The sequence below is a fragment of the Monodelphis domestica genome, chromosome 8 (genome assembly GCF_027887165.1).
Source record: "Monodelphis domestica isolate mMonDom1 chromosome 8, mMonDom1.pri, whole genome shotgun sequence".
NCBI classification, from domain to species: Eukaryota; Metazoa; Chordata; class Mammalia; order Didelphimorphia; family Didelphidae; genus Monodelphis; species Monodelphis domestica.
This window is the reverse complement of record NC_077234.1, coordinates 75781627-75794888: the sequence shown is the minus strand read 5'-3', so window position 1 is coordinate 75794888 and position 13262 is coordinate 75781627. Positions and strand designations below refer to the sequence as shown.

At 36.3% G+C, this 13262-nt stretch overlaps 1 protein-coding gene across 1 annotated transcript in view; it reads right to left on the bottom strand.

The window, feature by feature from the left end:
- BARD1 (BRCA1 associated RING domain 1) overlaps positions 1-13262 on the bottom strand; it is a 140887-nt gene that overhangs the window by 24096 nt on the left and 103529 nt on the right. The window contains exons 8-9 of the mRNA XM_007501787.3: positions 10555-10690; positions 8946-9038 (exon numbers count right to left, since the gene is read on the bottom strand). Of these exons, the coding sequence (XP_007501849.1) occupies positions 8946-9038; positions 10555-10690 (229 nt within the window). The remainder of the gene's footprint in view (positions 1-8945; positions 9039-10554; positions 10691-13262) is intronic.

Genomic DNA, 13262 nt, shown 5'->3' with positions numbered 1-13262 from the left:
GGAAATTTCCTGCCTCCTCAAGAAGGAAGAAAAAATCCACGTCCTTTCTATATTTTGTAGTCTTTATAGAGTTTTATTTGGAATAGTATTTGGGTGACTTGCCCATGGTCAAACAACTAAAAATAAGTCATTTGAACCCAATTCTCACTTATAAAATGTAGTCAAAAGTACACAAGGGCATGTTGACCAATTCACTGAGGTAAGAATAAGTATCCATATTCCTGGTTTCCTATATGAGGATTATCTGATCAGCCCAATTATTCCTAAAAGATCTTTGTATTTACATTGTATTTGAGTCATGGTATAGAGAGCCAGTGTCTCTGTCTGTCTACATATTCATTCTCTCTCTCTCTCTCTCTCTCTCTCTCTCTCTCTCTCTCTCTCTCTCTCTCTCTCTCTCTCTCTCTCTCTCTCTCTCTCTCTCTCTCTCTCTCTCCTCTAACTACCTCTCTCTTTTCACCTCTCTCTCCCCCCTACCTCCTCCCCTCTCCTTTTAAATCTTATCAGTTTGCATGCTGTATCCTTCCCAGAAGAAAAAAAGATCCTCAAAGACCAAAGTTTCTTTTTATTTTTAGCACTATAGTGCCCTGTACACAATAGGAGCTTAATAAATGTTTGTTTTTATTTTAACAAAAAAGGCTCATTTAAATAAAATGTCCTGCATTTAGAAATCTTAAATCTGGTGCCTATTAAATTGTAACAATAGTCCTTCTAGGAACATATTTCACAGACACCAAATAAGGGTTGAATCAATTTTCAAGCCAATTAATCTAAGGCCAAGTATTTTAGAATAAAACATTACTGGAGATTTTATTTGGTTCCAAAGAAGTCTTTACTTGGTATTGTTAAAAAGTAAATAAAAGTAACATCTTAAGTCAACTGTCAACATGGAATCTATGAATCACAAACTTGTGGCCTAGTGGGATCTGGTGAACCCCAGGTTTCAGGACTAGCTTGTAGGTTGGAGACCCCAAAGTTTGTACTTGATCCCTGTTCCCACCAGAATCTACCCTAAAGGGAATCCCAGGCTAGCAGTTTCAGACTGAGTGGGGGACCCTCAAGGGAATTGACAAAAATAGGTAGGTAGAATACGCTAAGGATCCTTTTTGTTTTAGGTAGTCTCCCCTATTGTATCAGAAACCCTTTCCCAAGAAGATCTACACCTATTAGGCAGGAACCATCCTTTAGTATCCATTGTAAGCAGCCCCTTCTCTTACACCCTAGCCTTCTAGCTATGATTCCTTTCCCAAGCTGCATTGTATCTGTGTAGTTTGAACACTCCCATTTTCTTTGTAGCTATAGTGATGTCAATCATCTTTCTCTGTCCCTGGATTTCCCCCAAATTGTATATAGGTTCCCCAAATTCTTTTGTTCTTTGGTGGTACTCCCAGGGATAACATCCCCAGAGTCCAGGGTTTATACCCTATAAAAGTTGTGCCTCCAGACTGAGTAAAGAATTAAATACTGGACTTATCCCTATCCTGATTAAAAACTTGGTTTTTCTGACTATTTGATAGTTCTGTGTTATTTACAAGTTAACACAACTTAAGGAATTCTATGGACATCAAATAGAAGTTGCATCAATTTTCAAGTCAGTAATCTAAGATGAAATATTTTCAAATAAAACAGCATCACTAGAAATTTTATTTGATTCCAAAGAAAATTGTTTATTTAGTATTGTTTAAGTAAATAAAAATAATGTCAACTCCAGGGAAATTTCAATACAAGAACTTTCTCTTAGATTGTTTTTAGTCCCACTGAAGAGTCCTCATCTTCAAGAAAAATGAGTAATAGAGTCCCTCTCTATGTTTAAGCCAATTTAGGAGCTCCCTAGTAGCCATCTATTGTATCAGATTTTCGCAGCACAAGACCAATTTTAAATAAGTCATAAATCTTTTGCAATTAATTTTGAAGGCCTTGAACCCACCTTATCTCTCTTTAATTATAACCTGCTTTCTTTCAGCTTACCCAAAGTTCACAACCACAAATTCAAAAGATTTCCGCAGCCTTATACTAAGAACAACTGAAAAACTATGAAAAGTATAAATTAAGTTGGGAATGGAATTTTTTTCTTTGCTTTCTTTTATAAACATCAGTAACTACTGAAATGGATTCCTCTAAACATACTTCTCTATGGACTCCTTTAAATATTTTATGATATTAACTATGCCAGAGCATACCATCTTTTTTGCCAAAGGAAGCACTGACATCCTTAGAGAGCCACGTACATTGCTGGGGAGTCTCAGAGTATAATAAAATATCACACTAATTAGTCAGTTTGAGTACTCCAATGATTCCATAAAAAGTGACACAGGGATGCTAAAAATAGCAAAACTAAAGTTTTCTTGAAAATGGCATATCTCATGGAAATGCATTTTCCATGTAACCTGTACATTCATCAAAAAAAAAAAAACTTAAGCAGAACTTTTTCATAAAGTAGAATAGAAGTTCCAGGATGAAACTTTTACTAACATTTTGCATTTCTTGGGTTCAGTATTTTTTAAACCTTATTACTAAAATCCCTTCCTTCCCCTAATCCTTTTTTGACAATTATTGGTCTAGCCAGTAGATCAGGGAAATGTCACAGGCTACCTGGATTTCAGCAAAGTCTCCAACCAAGTCTCTCCTGAGATACTTCTGGATAAAGAAATAACAACATTAAAGCATAAGCTTGTGGAATTGGAATAGATTCAATCATTGAAGCCAACAAGGGTACATTAATGAATCAATATCTGCCTCACAGAGGTCTAGAGAGGATTTTATCTCCAGCTTTGTTCCATTCAATGGTTTTATCTATAACTTGGACTGCTCATTAAATGATTTGACAACATGAAGCTGAGAGGGATGGGATCACTGGATCTGAAAAATCAAAAGGAAGCTAAAACAGAAAGAAACTTAGAAGTCATCTTATCTTAGAACCAGTCCAAAATGGAGAACCATGGTCAAGAGAGATTAAATGCAAAACACACATAGAAGAGTCAGGAATCAAAATCTTGTTCTCTTGGATCCAATGTTGGGGTTCTTTCCACTCTAATAATGGTGAATACAACTGTAATGTCAGGGTCCGCTACAAATTTGCAAAGTCTTGTTTTTATTTATTTATTTATTATAGTGCACAAAGCATTTGTTCCAAATTTTCTCCTCTCTCCTCAAGCTCTAAAACCACTTCTTTTCTCAGAAGAACTTGCTTCATAATTCACTGAAAAAAAGGGCTTCTATTATTAGCTCTGGCTTCTTCCCAAATGCATACATGATATCCCTGAGACAGCATTTCCCCAATTGTATTCCTTCCTTCCTTTGCCTCCAAGTTGATATGGCTCCTCTTTGGCAATGAGAACCCCTTCATTCCAAACCCTCCTATCTTCTCCAGGTGCTTGTCCCTTTAAACACTGCTTATCTACCTAAAATTTTTATCTATTTTCTTATCTATTGGCTCACAGCAAGAAGATCTTCTGTTTTCCATCCTTAAAGAAAAAAAATCATTTGATTGTATCATTCCTTCAAGCTATCTCTCTCCCCTTTCAAAGACACAAGAGTTGTCTAGAAGGAATCTGAGAAGGAAATACAAACAGGATAAGTTTACAAGTAGCATTCAATATCTTTTCTTAGTTCTCATTCTTCTAATGATTTCTCTGTAATTTTTAAGACTACTGCCCAACAACCCCCTTCTTCTAGACCTGTGTCCATATAACTTAGAAAACCACACATTAACATTCTCTATGTTCTACTGTATTTTTATTTTGGTAGATATTTTAACCTAGTTTCAGAATTTGATTGCAGCAGGCATGTATGATGTCTTTTTTCTAGCTACTCTCTCTTCCCTAAACATGACAATTTGCTCATGATTCTCTTCCTTCTTGGCCATTTTCAGTCTCCCTTGAAGAATTACTATTCTTGCATCATCCCATAAGGGAGCGATCTAACCTAGAAGAATATCCTGGGATCTTTTTTCTTCTCTCTCCATGTTTTGTTTGATCTCTTCAGGTACCACGTTTTCAGCTTTCACATCCCTGTAGACAACTCCCAAATCTAAAAAGCCAGTCTGCATCTCCTTTCAGAATTCTATTGGTCTTTTATCATTCACTGCTTCCTAGAGATCTCTAGGAGGACTTTCCAAAGGCATTAAACTCACATGAATAAAGCTGAACTCATTATTCTTACTTATAACCCTATTTCCCTCAACTTTATCTCCATTAAAATTATCACTGAATCATCTTGAATCTTCACAATCTTAAGTCTTCACTCCCTTTCATTTCCTATCAGCTGCCAAGTCTTATAAATTCCAGTTCCACTATACCTCTCCACTCACTTTACAATCCCTGGAAGTTTAGACTCTTATCTTTTAGCTGGCCTCCTAATTCAGTTCCTCATCTCATCTCCAAGACTGAGATTTACAATCATATAATGTTCAAGCTCATTTGCCTAGTTTTCTTCAGTGGGCAATGTTTAATCTAGTGGGTATATGTTTTCCTGTTTCTAGTTATTGCACTCTGTATCAGTTAACTTTGCATCACCATTCCACATTTGTCTGAATTCCAGGCATGCATCATTTTTAAGAGTGATAATTTTCCATAAAATTGATATATCAGAATTTATTTAACCATTCCCCAGTCAATGAGCACCCACTTGGTTTCCTTTGCCACCACAAAAAAATATTCCTATGAAGACCTTGATATATTGAATTTCTTAGGATATTACAAGAGCAACGGGGGTCAAAGAAAGAATTTAGTCACTTTCTTCAAGTAATTCTAAACTGTTTTCTAGAATGGTTAAACTATATTATAAATTCACCCAGTGTTTAGTAGCTCCTCTGATATTGACTTATTTCCATCTCTGGTTATATTTATTCTAGTTACAAAGATAACTTTATAGAGTTGCTTTAATTTGCATTTCTCCCATCTAATAACCATATTTAGGTTAAAAAAAAAAAGCAGACAAATAAAAGTATTGTCAAGACAAAGCTAGATGTTGGATAATTTTAAAAAGGGGGCATTAGAATTTTAATGGATTCCATACTTAGCATATCCTGCCAATGCAACAATGACCTTAAAAAAAGTGAATGCCAAATTAGGTTGCTATAACATTAAATTTAATATCCAAAACAAGAGAGGTTATAGTCCCACTATACTCTGCTATGGTGAGACCTCATCTAGAATACTGAGTTTTATTCTCAGCGGCATCTTTTCCCAAAAAACAGACAAAGTGGAACATGTCCAAGAAGGTAACTAGGATGAAGGAATTCAAAGACTAGGATGTTTAACTTATACATAAGGAGACTAGCAGTGTGAGCAAACAGAAAGCTATCACAGCTCTCCTTAAATATTTTAAAAGACTGTCATGGAGAAGAGAGACCCGCTTTGTTCAGCTTTGACCCAGGTGGGAAAGATTTGGAGTAACAGAAGGAAAATCTTCGTAATAATTAATGCTATTTAAAAACATAATACGGTGCCTCAGGAGGTAGTAAATTTCCTGCATCTACAGAACCTCAGTCAAGGTGAACCTGGATGACTATTTAATCTGAGAAATTGTAGAAGGCATTTGAGTCAGGGATGGGCTAGAATAGAGAACTTCTGAGTCTGAAAACTTTCTGGTGGAATTATAGCTGAAGCCCAGTTAGCCATGAATGATTTTGAAATGATAATTAATTCCATCAAGGCCAAATGGACATCATCAATCTGGAAATATAAGAAAGTATGCAAGGGGAGTGAAAAGACATATACATGGTGAAACTCTTTTCTGAGACAAATGTTCCACCAGCATGAGTCCAATTATTTGTTATAACAATTCTTAACTTGTAATGACTCTGAAGAAGACTAATAACAAGGACTGGTGGGAACAGATGGAGCGGTGTTGTTAATTATAGCCACTTAGTTGCATCAGGCCCCATGAGTTATTACTAAAGTCTCCCAATAGAGAAGACAAGTAGTTGAATTTAAAAAGTATACACACAGCAATAGTTGAGCGTGTACAAAGAAGTATTCCACAAACAAGTCAAATAAAGCTCAAAGTTAAAAATAAAGTGAAGGTCTCTATTCAATTGAGAGTATGGAGGAAAAACAGCCATTTTACTCTGAAACTTTCACACGTGCAAAAAAAAAAGACAGAATAAATAGTGCATTTCAGTTAATCCAAACCCACTCACTGGTTGTCTCTTGAAAGCATATCTTTCTTTGTTCATTTGTCTTTTTTAAACCAATAAAATCTAATACTTTAAATAAAATCTAACTCTTTAAATGATCAGAATGAAAGATTCACATTCCACCCAACCCCTGCCGTGTCCAATTTCTTAAATACTTTTGCTTCCCCAATATAGTTTGCCTTAAAAGTCTATTTGGAAGGGCAGCTAAATGTCTCAGTGGATAGAGAGCCAAGCCTAGATATGAGAGATCCTGGGTTCAAATATGACTTCAGACATTTCCTAAAAATGTGACCCTGAGGAAATCATTTAACGCCAGTTCCCTAGCTCATACCACTCTTCTGTCTTGAACTGATAATTACTATCAATTCTAAGCCAAAAGGTAAGAATTATTAAAAAAGGAAAAAGTCTATTTGGAAGTTCACTTGGCCATGGAAGGATGCCATACTGTTGAGAATTGCATTCATATGAAATTGATCTCAAGTGCTTCACATGGCTCATAACACCGAAGTATACATTCTTTACATGAATTTCCTGGCCACTGTGCCACTGGAAATGCAGCTTCTGATTCATCCATCCCTCACCCTGCCCCACTGTTTTTGTACTGGAACCAGAACCAAATCAATATTACCATTGCTGCTGGGTTGATGGCAATACCCAGGATCCTCAGGTCGCAAGGACCTTGCACAAATCCCCCCATTCCAGTCCGCCCCCCCCCCACCTCACTTCTGAATTTCTTTATTATTAATCAAGGTCACCATCATCTCTCAGTCACCCAGCACTTGGTAACCAAGGCAGTGAGGTGATGAGAATGGAGCACAAGATGTAGAGTTAGAAGTTGTGAGTTCAAATACCACCTCAGACATATATTGGCTATGGGACCCCAAGAAAGTCACTTAACTTCTTTTCCCCATCTGTAAAATGAGAATAAGTGCTCTTCCTCTTTTTATAATCTTTGCCTTCTTTCAAATCTTAGCTCAAATATGACTTGGAGTGCCTCCAGCTGCTAGAATTTTCTCCTTGAAGCTTACCTTCCATCTACTATATCTGTAGTTATATATACATGATGTCTCCCCCATTAAAATACAAACTCCTTGAGGGCAGAGCTGTTTTTTCCATTTTTCTTTATATACTCTAGGTTTAGTATGCCACAGTTTCCTGATCTGTAAATTGGAGGGTAACAGTAGCAACTATGTTATGAGGATCAAAAGAGATAATATTTGTAAAGCACTTATTTTTAGCACAGGGCCTGGCACATAGTAGGTGCTACATTTAAAAAAAAATTTTTTTTAATAAAAATGGGGGGCAGCTGGGTAGCTCAGTGGATTGAGAACCAGGCCTAGAGATGGGAGGTCCTAGGTTCAAATCTGGCCTCAGCCACTTCGTAGCTGTGTGACCCTGGGCAAGTCACTTGACCCCCATTGCCTAGCCCTTACTACTCTTCTGCCTTGGAGACAATACACAGTATTGACTCCAAGATGGAAGGTAAGGGTTTTAGAAAAAATAATAATAATAAAAAATAAAAGCTACTTATTGTTTGTTATTTCACTGACAAATTAGGTAAAAAGAGATTGTCACTCATAAAAATATTTTTTAGGTTTTATGAAGCCAAAGAGCATACTTAATAATCATCATCATCATCATTGCTTTGGGAGGCAAAATGGTATAATAATAGAGAAGAGGCCAATCTAACAGCCAGAAAAACCTTGCTTAAAACCTAGGTTCAAATCCTGCTTCAGAGATGTATTAACTATCCTTTTTCCCCAGAAATTCTGTGGGACTCTAAATTTCATCTCCAGATGGAATTTCTATCCTGGGAGTTCATCACACCAATGAAATTACAAGTCCGGATCAAAAATTTTCTTCCTTTAAAATCCTATTAATTATAATCATTTGAATTATGTTTTGGATAAACAATTAATCTTTTGACCAAGTGCTTAGTTGTGGAGTCCCAATAGTAAGCCACTAGCTTGTCTACTTTATTCAAAATTAAACAATTCTATTCACTAATCAGCAAGAAGGAGGACAGAAAAAAAGCAAAAATAGTTCCTGCTCTCAAGAAGCTTACAATCTGATGAATGAGTCATCAGGAAAATAAACAGGTATACAGAATACCAAAGGGAATAGGCAGAAGGTTGCCTCAGAGAGGGATCACTCCTGCAGAAGGTGATACCTAAAGTATGTTTTGAAAGAAGAGAAGGCTTCTAAGTGATGGATGAGAGAAGGAAGAGCATTCCAGGCAGGGAAGGCATTCAGGTCAAAGATATAGAAATAGGAGAAGTAAAATTAGGTGTAAAGAAAAGCATGTGAAATCTGACAAAATGAATAGCAAAGAAGTTCAGGGAAGGAGAAGGAGATCCTTGGCCTAGCATTATGAAATATAGCTCCCCGTGCCTAAATAATACTATTTAGAAGTCTGAGAAATCACTCTAAGTAATGACTCAAAGTAGGAAACAACATCCTGGGGGAAAATTAGGTGGTTCCAGGGATAGAGAGGCAGGCCTGGAGTTGAGAAGTCCTGTGACCCTGAGCAAGTCATTTAATCCCAAGCCTAGCCCATACTGTTCTTCTGCCTCGAAACCAATACTCAGCATCAATTCTAGAACAAAAGGGAATGGTTTTAAAAAATGTTTATGAGGTCACTCTAAATAATGATTCTGAGTATGAAAAGTCAACTGGCTTCCTCAAAGTAGGTCCCCACCATAAATAAGCACTGTTTCTTGTAGAAAATGAAATACAAGTTTCTTTACTTTGGTTCAGTATGTAATACTTTAGTTCAGCATGTAATTCCACCAAAGCCGATACTTACAATCAAATTTTAGAATCCAGCATCCACTGATGATACCAAGAATACATTTCATGGTTCTTTGGGCTGTATCACCAGGAACAATGATATGAGTGACTAGGATAAAAAGGAAATAGGATGAGAAAAATAAATATGATCCAAAATAAACTACTTATGAAGAAGTAAGCTCATTATCCCCTCTCATTCCACATTCTATAAAGCTGTATTTGGGCATGGACCAAAACCAACATTTTAAACTTTTAAGCATAAGGCAGTTTATTCTCTTTTTAGACTCATGGGATATTTAGGTATCACCTGAGTCTGAATTCCTTTTTCTTCCTCTTTTTAAAATGACTAATATTAATGCACTGAACAGAGGGAGAATATAGTATATAAAAGGTCAGTATCTAGGATCAAAGGGTTCAACTCTTCCCTATGATGCATATTAATCCCTGAGATTCCCAAGCAAGCCATTTACAATTTTTTCATGGACCAGGAAATTCTCTAAAATTATGAGTTGCAAACTAGGTATTGATCTACAAATCTCAGATTTAGAGCAAAAAACAAAAGATTAGCTAGGTAGCATAGTAGATAAGAATACTAGCCAGGATTGGAGTTGGGAGGTTCAAATATTGTCTCAGACACTACCTAACTATATGATCCAGGGCAAATCAATTTGCCTAGCCCTTGTTGCTCTTCTGTCTTAGAAATGATACTAAAACAGAAGGTAAGGGTTTAAAAAAAGAATAAAACACAACATAAATGACACAAAATTTTACTACTCTGTCAAAGCAAATCTACTTTTAAGTTAAAATCACCCCAAGTCAGAAGGCTTTGAATTCTAACACATGTATCAATTATTCCATCATTCCTGAGTTTAAGAAAAAGTATGAAGTCAGGGAGAGAAGCCCAGCCCCTGAGTTTTGCCTCCCAAATACTGGTTGGATGACTATCATGGACATTACATAACTCCTTAGTGCTCCCAGACAACTATTAAGCTTTCCAAAATTGCAAAACACACCATTAATTATTCATAGTAACCAAATCATAGGTAAAGGCAGCCAAGTGCCCCAGTGAATAGAGAACTGGAGCCTCTAGTAAAGAAGACACTCATCTTCCCCGAGTTCAAATTTGGCATCAGAAACTTACTACCTATGAAATCCTGGGCAATGTACCTCAGTTTCTTCATCTGTAAAGTGACTTAGAGAAGGAACTGGCAAACCACCCCAATCTCTCTGCCAAGAAAATCCCAAAAGGGTCCACAAAGAGTTGGACATGACTGAAAAATGACGGGACAATAAACAGACATCAAAAGATAACAGAAAGCATTGACCAACATGCCAAATGGGCTTGAACAGATGGTCATTTCAGAAGCTATCATAAAATGATCTAAAGAAGGAGATGGCAAACCACTCCAAGAATCTTTGCCAAGAAAGCTCCAAATGGGGTCAAGAAGAACAGGGCATAACTGAAAAAATTACAGAACAAAAAAATAGACTTAAAAGAAAAATAAAGAAAGAGTGTTTAGATTTATTCGAGACCCCAAATTCACCTTCCCATTTCAATGGAACAGATTCATAATAATTCTCAATTTCAAAGAGTCTTTTGTTACTAAAAAAAAAAAAACACTTACCCATGCTGTTAAACTCAGTACACTTCTTAGCCTTAAGAACTGCTGAAAGCTTACTTAGTAACTTTTGCTGATCTGAGGTGAGGCCGCTGCTGAGGAGAACCAGGGGGTCATCTCTTCGATAACTAGTATTCAATGACTATGAAGTGAAAAGAGAAGAAACGCTAAGATACAGCATGATTTAATGTTCTGAGAGAAGGCAGAAATTAAATCTTTTTGACATCAAGCTTAATCTACATTCACTTAACCACCCAAGTTAATTCACAATGTAGTTCCACCTATAACCCTTAATCCAGAAATCTCACCACTCAAGTTCATTTTTGACCAGTTATTTTTTTTGGTCTATACCACTACTTGACAATTCTGTGTATGTCCTTATGTCATCTTTATTTCTTTATACTGAATTAAGTTCCTTCTATTTTTTAAGGCTTCCTCATCCTTCTCCAATAACATTATCTGGAGAAACAGATCCACTAAGAATCATCAACTATAACATTCAATCCAAAGATATTCAACCCACTTTTAAGTCTATACAGCCACTGAGGGCTGCCAAAAATCCCATGATTTCTCCTAACTCAAGGAGGCAAGAGAAACTTTTTGGTGGAGAAACAATGGCCTTTGAACACCCAGAAATAGGTAACAAAGACTTAAAGGACATACCCAATACTACAATATATATACTATACTATAGTACGTTATAAATTATATACTCTGGTGGGTAAAAGGGAAAGCAAGGGAACTAATTTATTAAGTGCCCATTATATGCCACTTGTGCTAAGAAAATGGAATATTGGCGAGAAGTTTTAAAAAATTTAATGCAAAGAGTATAGGATTTGGGAATCAAAACTCTTACTTGAAACTCAGCTTTTCTATGTACCAATTATATGACTTTAAATAAAATATTTCAATTTTCTAAAGTTCAGTTTCTTATTTTTTATGTTCCATTTCTGCATTCTGATGTTCGTTTCCTCACTGTATCATGGAGTTGACACAATGAAGATGAATGCATGAAAACACATTTATTAAATACTTATTATATTTGGTATTGGGCTAAGCCCAAGGAATATAAATACAAGCAAGCATGATGATTCTTGCCCTCAAAAGCTTACATTCAACATAAAGATGGCAGCACATATTGGGTAATAGAAAGAGTTATGAGAAGAAAAGTTGTCATGGAAGCCTGAGTGCCAGGGAAGATAAAAGTTCATCCATTAGAGCCAGGAGGATGCAAGGAAGGAGCCTAAGATTCCAGGCAAGGGGAGATAAGGATGACAGACAGACAGCATGGCTTGGAAATTTCTAAAAAATAGTCATTGGTTGTAGTATTAATTATTCCACAATAGAGACAGGAATAAGGATGGGACCTGTGATTTCACTAGTGTAGGGAAGGAGAAGAAAATCTTCCTCAAACAATACAAATTGCCCCCTTTCTTTATAACTTTCAGTCTTACAAGAGATGCTTAGAGCCACAAAACTAGGATAGATGAGAAGCAAGCCTTGAACTCAGATCTTCCTAATACAGTCATGAATGAAACTCCTTTGGCCCAAATCTCACAAGTCTAACACTGTAAGAAGCCACAGGGGTAAGGGGCAATGAGGTGGCTCAGTGGATTGCCGGCCAGACCTAAAACCACACTGGTTTCAGACACTTCCTAGCTGTGTGACCTGGGCAAGTTACTTAACCCCCATTGCCCAATCCTTATCACTCTTCTGCCTTGGAACCAAAACATTATATTGATTCTTAGACAGAAAGTAAGGATTTTAAAAAGAAAAAAGAAAACAGAGAGGTGTATAAGTATAAAGTATAGAGAAATACATCAAAAAAGTCAAAGTAAAAACATTCTGGTACTTAGCCCTCGGGCAAATCAAGAAAACTCAAGCTATCCAAAATGACTGATTCTCTGAAAGTGTTGGAGAGCTAAAGTTTTACTGCAAAGGTCACACAGCAGAGGTCTCCTAATACACCCCCTTTTATCATCATCTCTCTATAATAAAACATGTCTGTGTTTTAGATATCTTTTCTGCACTCATGGGATCACCATCTAACCTAAATTTTGTAAACCCTACAGCACCTGGCAAATGTTAACACATCCTCTGAGGAAGCGTAATAAAATATTTGGTGATAATGACAATCATTTTAAAAGACAGCAGTTTAAGATCCATCCCTGTCAGTTTTATAAAATAAATATTTCCACCAAAAATAGTCCTATATGGAACACAATTCTTCCCCAATTTATATAACTCATCTTTATCTAAATTAGTTCACTGCATGAAATGCAATATTGAAGAGTCACCTAAATATAGCTAACATTCCTCCCAACTCCAGGAAACTGCTAAATTGGGTCAACTAATAAAAGTTCCAGAAACATCTTCTTTTATTTCTCTTATAATAGTTATTTAATTTGGATTTTTAATAATGACAGAAATTGATACTGATGGAAACTGATACTAACTTTCCACAACAGAGAAAGTTTACAATGGAATGGAAAGCAAAGAGCTATCAAAGTCACATGCCCTATAAAAAAAGGATAAATATAAATTGAATATGGGCACACATGCACCAAACCTAAGTCTCCAACCAGGATGTGAACTATATAATCAATGGAAAAACATTTATTTATTATGCATCTACAATGTGCCAGGCACTGGATACAAAAAGAGGAAAGGGGCAGCTAGGTAACACAATGCATAGAGGGCCAACCCTGGAGTTG